Genomic DNA, 15,565 nt, shown 5'->3' on the forward strand with positions numbered 1-15,565 from the left:
ATGTAGCAAACTTATGAAAAACAGCTAGTTTCTGTTGATAATGTAGCAAACTTATGAAAAACAGCTAGTTTCTGTTGATAATGTAGCAAACTTATAAAAACAGCTAGTTTCTGTTGATAATGTAGCAAACTTATGAAAAACAGCTAGTTTCTGTTGATAATGTAGCAAGCTTATAAAAACAGCTTGTTTCTGTTGATAATGTAGCAAACTTATGAAAAACAGCTAGTTTCTGTTGATAATGTAGCAAACTTATAAAAACAGCTTGTTTCTGTTGATAATGTAGCAAACTTATAAAAACAGCTAGTTTCTGTTGATAATGTAGCAAACTTATAAAAACAGCTAGTTCCTGTTGATAATGAAGCAAACTTATAATAACAGCTAGTTTCTGTTGATAATGTAGCAAACTTATGAAAAACAGCTTGTTTCTGTTGATAGTGTAGCAAACTTATGAAAAACAGCTAGTTTCTGTTGATAATGTAGCAAACTTATAAAAACAGCTTGTTTCTGTTGATAATGTAGCAAACTTATGAAAAAAAAGCTTGTCGGTCAAAGCTTTAGTTATGGAAACATTTCAGGGATAAACAAATTTTCACGAGGAAAATGTGAAAGAATTAGTGACCTGTTTATTGGCATTACCATTTTAAGTTATGAAGCATGTGAAATATTTGATGCTTATGATAATTGCTGATTTATGGAAAAACTAATAATCTTTTTAGAGTCTTGCTTAATTACACCTTTCTTAACAAATTTTATAGAAGTTAATACATGAGATATTGACTATAAAAAGATATTTGCTGACATTAATGTTTTACATGTTTGTGAAAAAGAAATAGAGAAAATATTTTTAAACCTCCAGGGCAAAGATTACATCAAATATATTTCAACTTTTCTCTACTTTTTTTGTCGGCATAATTTTTAATATTGGAAAACAATTTGTCGTGGCTTTGGTAATGATTGTATCATCAATTTGCATGTTCTTGCCTGAAATTATACATGAGCCACTTCAACCCCTCTATTTGATTTATGTTGGATTGACTTAAAAATCTAAGCATGTAAAAAAAAAAAAACAACATAAAAACAAAAATTGACAGAAATGAAGCACTTATAAATTCCGAAGGAAGGATATGAAAATTTCAATAATTTGACCTTCCAAGGTCAGGGTCATTTGTGAGTAAAGGTCAATGTTGGATTGGTTAACTTGAAGGTCTATCCTAAAAGATTGTTATGTTCAAGTTTGAAGACAATCCATTCAAAAATAATAAAGTTATAACCACTTATAGCAAAAAATCAAGCAAAATTTAGACATTTAACCTTGAAGGTCAATGTCATTTATGAATGAAGGTTAAGTTTAGTCACACAGATTATCTTTTACATGATTTAATCTATGTAGCAATTGTATAATTTATTGCAGATGAATTTTCAGGAAATACTTTTCAGAAATTCTAATGTAATCATTAATTATTACAGATATTTAAGGAATGAGATGGAACCAGAAGCAACAAGTGTTCATATAAGCTTCCTGACCAATCTTCTAGTTGGTATGTCAGTTCTGTCATATATTTTTATTATCATAACTCATTCTGTCTACAATTACATTATTACATTATCAGAGAAAAGGATCTTATGACGGTCAAAAACATGTTCAACCTTTTTGATTTGTGACTTTAATTCATTTAACCATACTGATATTTGAAATACAAAAGGGCAAATAACTGCTTTTATATGAACTGAGTACTCGGTGGTTACCTCCCACGTACATAGATTATGATGAAGATTCTATTGGTAAATCAGACATCTGTTAAATAGCATTATCTAAAACAACAACAACAAAAAAACAAGAACATTTTCTTTAGCTTTACGTTTGTGTTTATAAGTTAAATGAATGAATACCCAAAGATGACTTACTTAATTTAAACAATTGTAATGTCTGTGATTGTAGAATAAAAGAAAATGATATGTAAATGAAAATATATTTAAATCTATATAATTTTATGTTCAGGTGTGTCAAGATCAGATATGGAGAGTTTAGCAGGAGATATTGTATGCCCTGTTATTGGAAAATATAACATTATCAAGCATACTGTACTAGATGGTGACAATATAGACGATTTTGACAGACATTGTTTTATTGTGGAGGTATTATTATAATAATATTTAACCTTTACATTGTCTTTATTATGATGAATGCCCAAATAAATTTCTTTTGAAGATTGATTTATTGAACAATCTTCTTTAAAACTAAGATACATATATGTAAATAAAGATTTATTATTTGCTCATAAGTATCATAGTTTTGGATATAGTAAATGTTGTGGGCTATCAGTGGCCGAGTGGTTGTATTCGTTGATTTCAAACCAATTGCCTCTCACACCTGTAGGTTACAGGGGTGCAAGTGTCATTTGATTCTTCATGCACAAAAGCTATCCAGTTGGCTTACGGATTGTTGGTGGTTCTACTCAGATGTCTGTTTGTTCTTGAAATATTATAATGTACAGAGGAGAACATAAGGGATTCTTCCACCAGTAAACCTGGAAAGATGCAATATGACCTATACTGTATTGGTGCAATGTTAAACTTGAAACAAAATAAATTTATGTTGCACTCATTATTATACAATTATTGACTAGTGAGCCATTGAATATGATGTGATATTCACAGGCAGATGACATATTGACCGAGGCTGTAGCTGAGGTCAATATAACTTTCTGCTGGTGAATATCACATCATATTTAGTGGCTCACACTAGTTAATAATTGTTTTATTATATGAATAGACTAAGAAATAAAAAAAAACTCACAAAAAATACAACCTTATATACATGTACAAATTTTGCCTCGTTGAAGCGCGGGAAAAAGACGCAAGTGTTAGGCGTGCAAATACTAAATGAAAGCTGCACATACAAATATAAATCAAGTTTATACTCATCATTGTGATGTAGCCTTTTAGTAAAATAGTAAAGTAATGATATTTTAATCGAGAAATATGCAATAAAGAACAAAAAGCTACGATTATCTTTTAATTAGCATGTGTAATTATTAGTCTACGGTGTATGATCATTGAATATGAGTCTCAATCTATTTTTAGACTGGGAAAATCCAATTCAGCCAGTAAATATGATACTACACACAGTGAATATGATTTTATAAAAAAAGTTCTGTTGACTACTATGAGATTGCAGCTATATTTAGATCATATAATAATCTACACTGTACTATCTTCAAAATCTTCAATAAGTACAAAATATTTGTGAAAACTACTGTTTGTGCACATACGTACCTTTCATAATGATGTATACATACAGTGTAGAAACTGATGAGCTTACATGGACTTACTACTACTGATACAAATGTATGTCATTTCTTGTACTTCTAACATTCTATCTAATGATCATTTTTATTTTCTCCAGGTCAATTGATGTGTTATGTTTCAGGTTGTTTGTAGTTGTGTTCAGCAGTTTTATAACACAGATCAGGTGGTGGAAGTGATGTTTGAATTCATTGAGAAACTGCTAGAGGTAATGTAACTACTGCAAAAGTTATAAATGTATATTGTATTAAGAATAAATTAAGAATAGATGTTTTATTGTAGAGAAAACGTACCTTTTACATCTGTATTGAGATTGTATTAGACAGTCCATAATTATAGAATTGAGATTATTATCAAATATTGTGATGTCACTTTGCTGAAATGTAATATAAATAAAGAGTTTTTGAAATAACAATACAATGAAATATATTATAAAAAAATTTGACAGGTTATATGGCGCTATATAAACGTTTGCTTGGATATAGCAAATAACCGTATATATATAGCCATATAACCTGTAACGGTTTAAAGGCCATGCTCATCAACACAGATTACACTTATATAACTGAGCATTACAATATTAATAGATTAAAGTATATGTTAAACATCTAACTAAAGTTTGGAATAATGAATGTAATGTTGTTAATATTTGACTGTAAATATATTTATTGCATTACAAAATTAATGATTTCGTTATTTAATTATTAAAGAACTTATTACAACAGACATGGTATATATAGATGTTTCAGGTAGCAGTTTTTTCTTGTTTCATTAAGAAAAGAATAAAGGAAAGTCAATTTATTTTGTTACAGACGTCCTCATCTAGTGTTCCACTACAAATGGTATTTGGAATTTGTAAATTTGTCAAGTCATTGAGCACAATACCACCAGCAGTAGTCTCCCCTATCATAGACCTTTCCATCTCATTGGTAGGTCATATGATCACATGGGAACATTCGACCAATCAGAATGCTGTAAAGATGATGCTTGATCTAGTCTCTAAGTTAATTACGGATATTCCTGGTGGATTAGAAAGACTACTGCAAACTGTAGAAGATTGTTTAAACACAGGTATTTTTTTATCTTTGATTCATCAAGTATTGCTTTATGGTAAGATTCAAGAGGCTACATGCAATAGATTGTCAAGATCAGTTTATTCACTTTTTCACACTTCTTAAAATATTACATTTACAATATTCAGAAAAACATTTGTGTCAAGTTCAGTACAAACTTGGCTTCCATTCAATAAAAGATTATGATTACATACTGGTTGTAAGTTAGGAGGGTAAAACTTGAGTTGAGGAAATCTGGCTGATACAGCACCTTTTTTGATTTACAGTGTGAAAAACATTGAAAATATATTGTCGGATACAAAGATTCTAAAATGAGTTTTCAGTGTATTTGGACAAGGTATTGGCCTACAACTGCTTACAACAAAAGTGTCTTTAGTCTGATGAATACCTATTGTTAAACTGTTAAGTAGGTCAAATTTCAAACTTTACTAACTCTTGACAAAATACAGTTTAATTGTCCCCTGCCTTTTCAAAGAAAAAGAGGAATGTAAAAATGAGCTCTGTTTGTCTGTATGTCACACTTCAAGTCTGGTCCATATTTTTCAAGGGATTTTGAAATGACTTGGCGTAAATGTTCACCATAATAAGTAGATGTGTCATGCCCAACACCCAGACTCTTTTCTCCAAGGTCAAGGTCAAACTTAGAAGTCACATCTACATGGCCTGTTTTGTGTGTAGTGAACCGTGATGAAAACAGCGAAAGTGTATTTCTGTTGACACATACTTGGATGTTATTTCATTTTATTAGCTCACCTGTCACAAAGTGACAGGGTGAGCTTTTGTGATCGCTTTTCGTCCGGCGTCCGTCCGTCGTCCGTACGTAAACTTTTACTTTAAATGACATCTCCTCATAAACCACTAAGCCAATTTCATCCAAACTTCACAGGAGTGTTCCTTTGGTGGTCACCTTTAAAAATTGTTCAAAGAATTTAATTCCATGCAGAACTCTGGTTGCCGGAAGAAAAAACTTTAAATATCTTCTTTCAAAAAACCCAAAGAGCTGGAGCTTAGATATTTGGCATGAAACATCTTCTAGTAAGTGTCTACCAAGTTTATTCAAATAAAAGCCCTGGGGTCAAAATTGGCCCCGCCCCAGGGGGTCATTGATTTTCCCTATATACATATAGTAAAAACTTAAAAATTCTTCTTTTAAAGAACCCATGGAGCTAGAGCTAAGATATTTAGCATGAAACATCATCTAGTAAGTGTCTACCAAATTTGTTCAAATAAAAGCCCTGGGGTCAAAATTGGCCCCGCCCCGGGGGTCATTGATTTTCCCTATATGCATATAGTAAAAACTTAAAAAATCTTCTTTTAAAGAACCCATAGAGCTAATGCTAAGATATCTAGCATGAAACATCTTCTAATAAGTGTCTACCAAGTTTGTTCAAATAAAAGCCCTTGGGTCAAAATTGGCCCCGCCCCAGGGGATCATTGATTTTCCCTATATGCATATAGTAAAAACTTAAAAAATCTTCTTTTAAAGAACCCAAAGAGCTAGAGCTAAGATATTTAGCATGAAACATTTTCTAATAAGTGTCTACCAAGTTTGTTCAAATAAAAGCCCTGGGGTCAAAATTGGCCCCGCCCCAGGGGGTCATTGATTTCATTTGGTTCCGTTGTTAACTTACCATACGGAAAATACATTAGGATTTAGTTCTCCTCAACCATTACAGTAACACGCAAAACTTAATGAGCGTCTAGATGATCATGATCAAACAGGAAATCAGTATCACAAGACGCTATTAACCTCAGTTAAATTTTCTGCGCCATTGCAGTCGGACACGTGTTTTATGTTCTCTTTTATTTTCATTTTAGTGAACTGTTTTGAGGATTTATTTGTTTTTTTTTATAAGTATAATATGGCAGAAGCCGTGTTAGTTCAGGAAAAAGAGAAATTATCCGAAACTGATTCGGAAAATTTCGTCTAAAAATAGTACGAAAAAGAAAACATCGTCGAGGGTAAGTCATCTGCTAAGTCTAAAAGACGATGAAAATTCATTGGTTTTCTTAGAGAAGAAATTGAATGACAAGTTTGAGGAGCGTTTTTCTTCTTTTGACTCTAAGTTAGACATGTTGACAAATTTGTTGTCTAATAATGTGTCTCGGGAAGGGAACGAGGACACTTACGTTGCTCAGAAAAGTTCCCAGTCTTTACGTACACAGGTCACAGACGAGGCAATTAGTGCTGCTCGCAGACCACTTCTATCCCTGGATAACAGCTTAGATAGAGATTATGGTATTGCACCCGATAGGGGTGTACATTCACAGACTGCGCCTGATAGGGGTGTACATTCACAGATGCATTCTGATGTTTTATCAGTGATAGTTTCTGAGTCGGAGAAACGTGACAGTGGTTTGTTTGATGATGAATCAGACAGACATTCAGTGGCTTTCTCGGGAGAGCAAGTTGATCCAGAGTCTAGCAATCGTAACAGCCGTTTCAGTAAGTATGTGACTTTGACTGAAGAGGAAAGAAATAAATCACTTTTGAATATGTTTGGTGAAGATGCACAAACTAAAAAGTTAAAACCTGATGTAGGAATTATTTTAGATGACTCTCAAATGAACATTCTGTCTCAATCTTATAGAAGTGAAAATCCTGATAAATTAACAAGTTTTAAAGACAGTTACAGGTATGATTTTCCAGTACATGAAAGTTGTGAAAGTTTTTTTCAAGTACCTAAATTAGATGATACAGTTGAATCATTGTTGATCAAAAAATATGGACACAAGGCAGCTTTTGGCCATGCTCCTTCTTTGTTTAGTAAATCTATGCGGTCAATGGAACGATTGGCATTTCATGGACAGATGGCTTCACGCATGGGTATGATTATGTGTTGTTATTCACAGCAGATTTTGTGTTCCCTGTTAGAATGTTTACAACAGAAAGATTGTAACTTGGATTTGGCTGTTCAAATGACAAGAGATGTTTTTGCCATTTCAACTAAAACTCTTGATCAGGTGGCTAGAACTGGCGCCTTTAATCATCTTTTGCGAAGAAATGCTGCTCTTCATGATACAGGCTTGAATGATTTGAAAGATTATTCTTCAACAATTAGCACTCTACCTCTTACAGCGGAAGGGGTGTTTGGGTCTACTTTTGATCAGAAGTTGAAAGCCAAACAGGAGCGAAACAAGCAAATTACTGAGGTATTACCAGATAGTATTTTTAGACAGGCTAAATCACCTTCTGTTTTGTATAAGAGGAAGTTCACTCCCAACAATGAAAGGAGTTCTAAGAAACCAAAATATGAAGAGAAGTCATCCAGTGGACCTCGTAACTATTCTTCATATTCAAGTGGGGGTTTCAAGATCCCACGTTTGGGCTATAACAAGCCAGTGCAGAAATCAAAGGTGAGTTCCTTTCGTAATACAAAATCATTTTCAGATAAAGCATGACGAGAAAGTAATGATGATGTTTCCCCATTTACCTGTTGGCGGCAGACTAAAATATTTCATAAATCAGTGGGAAATGATAACAGACGACAAATGGGTGTTGTCAACCATCAGAAATGGCCTCAAACTGGAATTTACTCAAATTCCAAATTTTACAGGTATAAAAATTACAAAGGCACCTCCAGATCAGATGAAACTTATTTACTCAGAGGTGGAAAACCTTTTAGAAAAAGGGGCTATAGAAAAAGTTCCATTGCAGGAAGTAATGGAAGGTTTCTACAGCACGTTTTTCCTTGTCCCAAAAAAGAATGGGGAAATGAGGCCAGTTATCAATTTAAAGCCGCTAAACAGGTACATGGTGAAACAGCATTTCAAAATGGACACACTTTCGAAAGTTCTAAATTTAGTCAAAAAAGACCAATTCAGTTTCACTTTAGATCTAAAGGATGCTTATATGCACATTCCAATTCACAAGAACTACAAAAAGTACCTTCGTTTTTGCATAAACAATCAATGTTACCAATTCACAGCGTTATGTTTCGGTCCAAGCCAGGCTCCACGAGCATTCACAAAAGTAATATCAGTAGTTGCAGCATACTTACGAATGTTAAATGTCCACCTAGCCTCGTATCTAGACGATTGGCTAGTAGTGAAATCTCAAAAGATAGCACTGCTGTCAGATCAAAAGACGACAGTCAATTTGCTCCTCCAGTTAGGTTTCATCATAAATGTAGAGAAATCTTCTCTAGTCCCAAAACAAGTAATCACTTACCTAGGCAGTGTTTTCAATCTAAAGTTAGGTTTAGTGTACCCGACTCTAGAAAGAATCACAAAATTGGAGGAAGCTATCAGGTTATTAATTCAAGGAAAAAACAGTGCCTTCCAGTTTCTGCATGTATTGGGTCTAATGGCCTCATGCATAGAAATAATACCTTTTGCCCGTTTACATATGCGTCCTATTCAGTTGCATCTACTTGCTCATTGGAAACCAGTTTCCAAAGACATGACAATAAATGTACCAATAACTGGACACTTAATAGACCATCTCAGATGGTGGTTACTAAGAGCAAATACGCTGAAGGGCAGATCTCTTCAGCAGTGGTCAACAACTGTGACAATAACAACAGACTCTTCGAAGACGGTTATGGGGGTCATATGAACGAGCAAAAAGTATTTCAAGTACTTGGACCCAGGAAAAAGCAAAAAGACATATCAATGTATTTTAAAAATGGAAGCTGTATTAAGGACTGTAAAAAATTTCCTTCCTTATCTAAAAAATCAACAAGTTTTGATCAGATCGGACAACACAACAGTTGTCCAGTTTATAAACAAACAAGGGGGAACCAGGTCTGCAAGTCTTTGTTATCTAACATGGGAATTGTGGAATCTGGCAATAAAACACAACTTCAAGATAAAAGCAGCTTATGTTGCGGGCAAGATGAATTTGTTAGCAGATCACTTGTCGAGGGTCAAAATTCGTCCATCGGAATGGACATTGAACAATCAAATAGTTCAAATGTTGTTCAGGCGTTGGGGTACACCAATGATAGACTTGTTTGCCTCAGTGCACAACCACAAAGTCCCAATATTTTGCTCATGGTATCAAAACAGTCAAGCATTAGCAATAGATGCTCTGTCAGTGTCATGGGAGGGAATGATAGCATATGCGTTTCCTCCCATTTGCCTAATTCCAAAAGTTCTACAACACATGTCTCAGTTCAATTGTCAAATAATTTTAATAGCACCTCAGTGGCCACGTCGTCACTGGTACACAACTCTACTTCAGTATCTGATTGCACCACCGGTTCGTCTTCCGGTTCTCAGGGAAATGTTGGTTCAACCAAAAACAAAAATATATCATCCATCTCCAGAAATTTTCAAACTGACAGCTTGGTTGCTCTCAACAGAAATTTCAAAACAAAAGGTTTTTCTAAGGGAGTTAGAAAATTACTCACAGCCTCATGGAGAATTGGAACTCAAAAAGATTATGGATGTAAATTTTAGAAAATTCCGTAGCTGGTGTAGTACAAGGAATAAAGATCCCTTTACTGCATCTTTAATTGATTGTGCTGAATTCTTAACTTTCTTATTTCATGAAGGCTTGCAATACAGAACAATTGCTGGCTATCGCTCAATGCTCTCGGCTGTACTACCTCCTGTTGATAATATTCTGATTGGACAGCATCCATATATTATTAGATTACTCAAAGGGGTTTTTAACTTAAGACCACCTGTTTCTAAATTGGCACCTGAATGGGATTTAGGAAAAGTCCTCAAAATGCTGAAACTTAGTCCTTTTGAACCTTTACATAAAACTTCATTGAAATGTCTAACCTTAAAAACTGTTTTTCTTACAGCCATTACAACGTTCAAACGATGCTCGGACCTCCAGTCCTTAAGATTAGGAGAGGGTAATGTGACTGTCATAGTGAGGGAATTATGTTTTTAAGGCAAGGTTTGTCCAAGCAGGACAGGCCATCACACATGGGAAGAAATATTTGGGTTCCAGCTTTCAAAGATGACAAAAAGTTAGATCCAAAGAGAGCTATTGCTATTTATTTGAAGAAAACTGAATCTATACGACGATCTAAACTTCAAGATGAAACTAGTTTATTCATTTCTTATGTGAAACCACACAAAGCAGTTTCTAAACAGACTTTAGCAAAATGGATTGTTCAAACTATTCAGATGGCATACAATACGTCAATTAAAGTGAAATCTCATTCTACTAGGGCAATAGGTCCCTCTTGGGCCTTATTTAAAGGTGCTAGTTTATCATCAATTCTGGAAGCAGCAGATTGGAAAAATGAATCCACATTTATTCGTTTTTATCTGAGAAGAATTGATCCCAGTGTTTTAATGTAGATACGTTATTTTCCAGAGGAATGTTAAAATCTTCTGCGTGTTGCTGAGAGATAGAAAATCTCTATTTTGTATTTTAATGACACTCTTCGATATACTTTGGAAGTATTATTGAACATGTATATAGAGGGTATTTGTGATAATAAGACCAGATAGTCCATTACGTTTTTGAAGGATCATGTGTGTTAAAGATGTTTCTAGACACAAGATATAGATTAGGAAGAAAATACACCCACCTCCAGCTTTGAGGTAAGCTTTGCACTAACAAAGTTCTATGCTCCTGCGTTTATGAATAAATTATGCAAATGAGCCGCCATGTTGGTGTTTCGATAAGCGTGTTGGAAATTGCTACCTGTTCGTTTTGAAAGCTCGTCCTAACTTACAATTTCCTTGAATGTATGAAAACTTGGTTTTGTTTGATTGCATATTGAATGATAGGTATTGCAAAATAAATATAATGAAAATCGATCAATAAATAATTGTATACGAGCGTTATAAAGTCAATTTAATTCGTCAGAATAATAAGGTTCTGTTGCAGGGTATCGGTAAAAGACTGCTTTTTTTCCCCGTTTTTGAAATTTATTTGAACACGGAGACAATTTTTCTCAAACAGATTTATGAATATCCTTTACGTTGCAACAGAGTTTACCGTGTGTCCATTCCTTATTTAAATTGTCTGAGAAGTTAAATCTGTTTGTTTACATGTAAATGTGTACCGTCATTTTGACCGAGTGGAATAAAAACTACCATGACGGTGAAAATACCGGATATGTAATGAAAATTACGCCGTGTAGTGCAAAGTTTTGGACATTGCAATTAAAATTAACACTTACGTTGACTCAAACTGTTCCTTGTCAGCGAAATTGAAACCGAAAGTAGAGGTTGTTCTAGAATTTAATCGAATAAAATGGGTGGGATTTAACCACCGCGCATGCCCTGTGCGAACGTATTGTTTACATCCGGTCGTAGCATAGGGTAAGAGTGCAAACTTTGTTAGTGCTTTGTAATCTATCCTAATGTATTTTCCGTATGGTAAGTTAAAAACGGAACGAAATGAAATTATAAAATTTGTTTATCAAATTGTAATTTTATGAGTGAAGTTGTTAACTTACCATACAACTACCCACCCTCCTCCCCAGTATTTTCTATTAGGGACTGCAATGTCGCCTAAATATGGTAAACGGTAAAATATATTTAACTGAGGTTAATAGCGTCTTGTGATACTGATTTCCTGTTTGATCATGATCATCTAGACGCTCATTAAGTTTTGCGTGTTACTGTAATGGTTGAGGAGAACTAAATCCTAATGTATTTTCCGTATGGTAAGTTAACAACTTCACTCATAAAATTACAATTTGATAAACAAATTTTATAATTTTCCCTATATGCATATAGTAAAAACTTAAAAAATCTTCTTTTAAAGAACCCAAAGAGCTAGAGCTAAGATATTTAGCATGAAACATGTGCTAATGGGTGTCTACAAAGTTTGTTCTAGTAAAAGCCCTGGGGTCAAAATTGGCCCCGTCCCGGGGGTCATTGATTTTCCTTATATGTGTATAGCAAAAACTTAAAAAATCTTCTTTGAAAAAACCCAAATAGCTAGAGTTTAGATATTAAGCATGAAACATCTTCTAGTGAGTGTCTACAAAGTTTGTTCAAATAAAAGCCCTGGGGACAAAATTGGCCCTGCCCTGGGGGTCATTGATTTTCCTTATTTGTGTATGGCAAAAACTTAAAAATCTTCTTTGAAAAAACCCAAATAGCTAGAGTTTAGATATTAAGCATGAAACATCTTCTAGTAAGTGTCTACAAAGTTTGTTCAAATAACAGCCCTGGGGCTAAAACTGGCCCAGCCCCAGAGGTGTCATTGTTTTTAACTATATGTGTATAGTAAAATTTTAAAAAATCTTCTTTTAAAAAACCCAATGAGCTAGAGGTTAGATTGCAGGAAACATCTTTTTGTGGGTGTCTACCAAGTTTGTTCAAATAAAAGCCCTTGGGTTAAAATTGGCCCTGCCAAAGGGGGGGGGGGTCATTGTTTTCATGTGTGTAGTAAAAACTTAACATCATGAAACATCTTCTAATGAGTGTCTTCCAAGTTTGTTCAAATAAAAGCCCTGGGGTTTAAACTAGCCCCGCTCCAGTGGCCTAAATACAGGTGAGCGACCTCAGGGCCATCATGGCCCTCTTGTTTCTATAATGAATTTCCTGTTGCATTTATCAAGATGTTGCACTGAAAGTCATGATCATTTCCTCAAACTTTTGTAATAGTACAATTGTGTGCTCGATGTCAAACTTCCTTTTGGTAGGGGAGGTTTGTAGATGTGTTGCATATTCTTGTATTCTTATATAACATACAATAATTGCATTAGGCAGATTTAAATCATTAAGTCAAGGGGTCAACATGGATCAAGGTCAATGTTTTGGCAGAGTTGTTGCATGATTTTTGTGGTAAGTAGATTCAGGAATGAGATCAATATCTGGGTAGTCTCCCCATAGATATAAGAAAAATACACCTACACCTATATATCTGTTCTAATATGATGTTGTTAAATCAACTTGCATGTTCCTATAGTGTTAGTGGTCAAGAGTTATCAGTTGGCTTCTATCTAAAGCATTGTATATAATTTGGTAATTTATATTTCAGATATTAAGGTGGATGTTCTCTGTATAATTATGAAATCTGTGATGTTATTCCTGACAGAGGGGAGAGGTTCTTGTATAAGAAGTAGGCCAGAGTGTTTACACATGATTTCAAATATCAACAATAGAGTAAACACCTACTTGTCCCAACATCAGGTAATAAAAATAAATCATAGTCATAAAATATTTGATGAAACTGTATTATTATAGATAATAAAATAGCTTTACTGAGTTCAGAAAACCTAATACCATAAAATTTGAAATATCTTTCATAGATCAACTGGGGTAAAGATATTGGCCCGATTTGAGTAAAGTGTTAAACTGCATTTCATTTAATTGTCATTTTCACAAAATTATTCTTTTTGAAAAACAGATTACGTGAATGTTCTAATATTTCGCACACAAGTCATAAGTCCAGACCTCCATCAAATGGTATTAAAATAAAAAACAACAACTCCCGTCATGTCAAAACTCAGTTGCAGCATGGTCGAGTGGTTAACGCGACTAGTAATCTGAGGATTGCTGGCTTCGTGGGTTCAAACCCTGTCAGGGTTGTTTTCTTTGGCACGAAACTTTACGCATATTGTTTTGCACTGGTTGGTTCCAGGATTTATTCAAGAGTGTTTCTATAAGCTTATAGCTTCCAACATAATCAAAATGAAATATAAATCGTATTTAAGCGGAGTACGTTTTATAGATTGAATAAATTGAGTATATAATATTATTCTCGTTCAGTTTTTGGATGTATGTTGAATCATGTTTCTCGGCTTGCAATTATTAATCATTAAAAAGAATGAAGTAAAACGTGTGTAATTACAAGGTATATAATCTGAGTATTGTTATATTTTAGGCACTGGTGACGCCAGAAACCGAGAACTTGACGAGAAAATTCAACTACCTTGTTTCCTGTGTGAAATGATTGTTGTTTTGATTATCACATTAAACTGAAAACTGTAATAAAAATTTGTGTTTGTCCCCAACGTGGGGCCATAGTCCTTCATAAACTGACAAAACAGTCAAATGGATGGGAATGCACATTTGAATGGGCCTTTAAAGGAGTAGTATTGGCCTAGGTGTCTGCATCTTAATGCAGATATTATAAACTGGTATATTTATTATTTTAGATACACTGGAGATCTAGTCAGCCCACATAGCTCAATCTGTAAGTGCGCCAGCGTGGTAAATCTGGACGAAGTGGGTTTGATTCCTGGGCCAACTAAAATTACTAAACAGTCTTGCGAATGAGACTTTAAATGGAGGTCCTTTGTATGAGTGCTTAAACACTTGGCACGTGAAGGAACCAGGAGAAGCTCCTAGAATTGGGGTATCTTTCACTATCCTCCAAAATATAAAATGACTAATACTTTTTCTGGAGGACTAGCGGTTGCGAGTATAAATAAACTCGAACACGCACGCACACACACACACACTGGAGATATTTTTCCTCGTATGACCCAACACTGGTGGGTTCCTTGATGGTTCAAAATAGCTACGTTCTTTCTTCACAGTCCGGCTAAAATAAATAATGACCCGTACTGCGAAAATTTAAACAGCATATATACATTTTGTGCAGTCCTCAAATGCAAAGCCAATGCACCATGGGACTGTCTTACTGAAGTATGTCAGTAATAGAAAGGCGCCCGTGACCGAGTAGTTGAGGTCGTTAACTGTAAACCACTTGTCCCTCACGGTTGTGGGTATCGCAAATAGTGCTCCTCCACCAGTTTCCCTCGAAAGTCACTATATATGACTTCTGGTGCGCTGTAACACCGCAAAACGTCCGTACCGCAAAACGTATGCGTGTGGACGTTTTGCGTCGCATATCGTACGCGTGTGGACGTTTTGCAGTGCATATCGTACTTGGTACGTTTTGCGGCGAAAGTGTGTCTTTGCGCCGCATATCGTCCATATTTTTTGTATTAAAATATATTCATTATAAACGTTACTTTTATTGGTTCTGTCACTTTCATATAGTTTCAGGTAAAGATATAACGAAATAAACATTAAAGTGCAATATTTTTGTGATCCTATATAATTCTGACTTTTTTTATTTAAAAAAATATGCTTAAGCCGAGGATGTTTTTGGAATAGATTTTTTTATGGAATGGAACCAAGCAGCAGCAGCAGCAGAGATATAAAAACGATGATATTGAAATAAATGTAATCTTAAGACATACAGTTAAAGAACGGCTATACGGACGGACGAACCGGGGATTGGACTGAGTGAATGACAAAAAAATATTAAAATTTAGCTTTGCTTTTGACAATAGCTTTTAATATAA

The 15,565-nt window shown here is 34.5% G+C and overlaps 1 protein-coding gene across 1 annotated transcript in view; it reads left to right on the top strand.

Annotated features, from left to right (window-relative positions):
- Positions 1-15,297, top strand: part of LOC132757156 (testis-expressed protein 10 homolog) — a 29,963-nt gene extending 14,666 nt beyond the window's left edge. The window contains exons 11-16 of the mRNA XM_060748349.1: positions 1,468-1,538; positions 2,000-2,136; positions 3,431-3,514; positions 4,119-4,377; positions 13,288-13,439; positions 14,134-15,297. Of these exons, the coding sequence (XP_060604332.1) occupies positions 1,468-1,538; positions 2,000-2,136; positions 3,431-3,514; positions 4,119-4,377; positions 13,288-13,439; positions 14,134-14,202 (772 nt within the window). The 3' untranslated portion in view covers positions 14,203-15,297. The remainder of the gene's footprint in view (positions 1-1,467; positions 1,539-1,999; positions 2,137-3,430; positions 3,515-4,118; positions 4,378-13,287; positions 13,440-14,133) is intronic.
- Positions 15,298-15,565: the final 268 nt, after the last annotated feature.

This window comes from Ruditapes philippinarum, unplaced genomic scaffold (assembly GCF_026571515.1).
Source record: "Ruditapes philippinarum isolate M1 unplaced genomic scaffold, ASM2657151v2 ctg2291_1_1_1_1, whole genome shotgun sequence".
Taxonomy (NCBI): domain Eukaryota; kingdom Metazoa; phylum Mollusca; class Bivalvia; order Venerida; family Veneridae; genus Ruditapes; species Ruditapes philippinarum.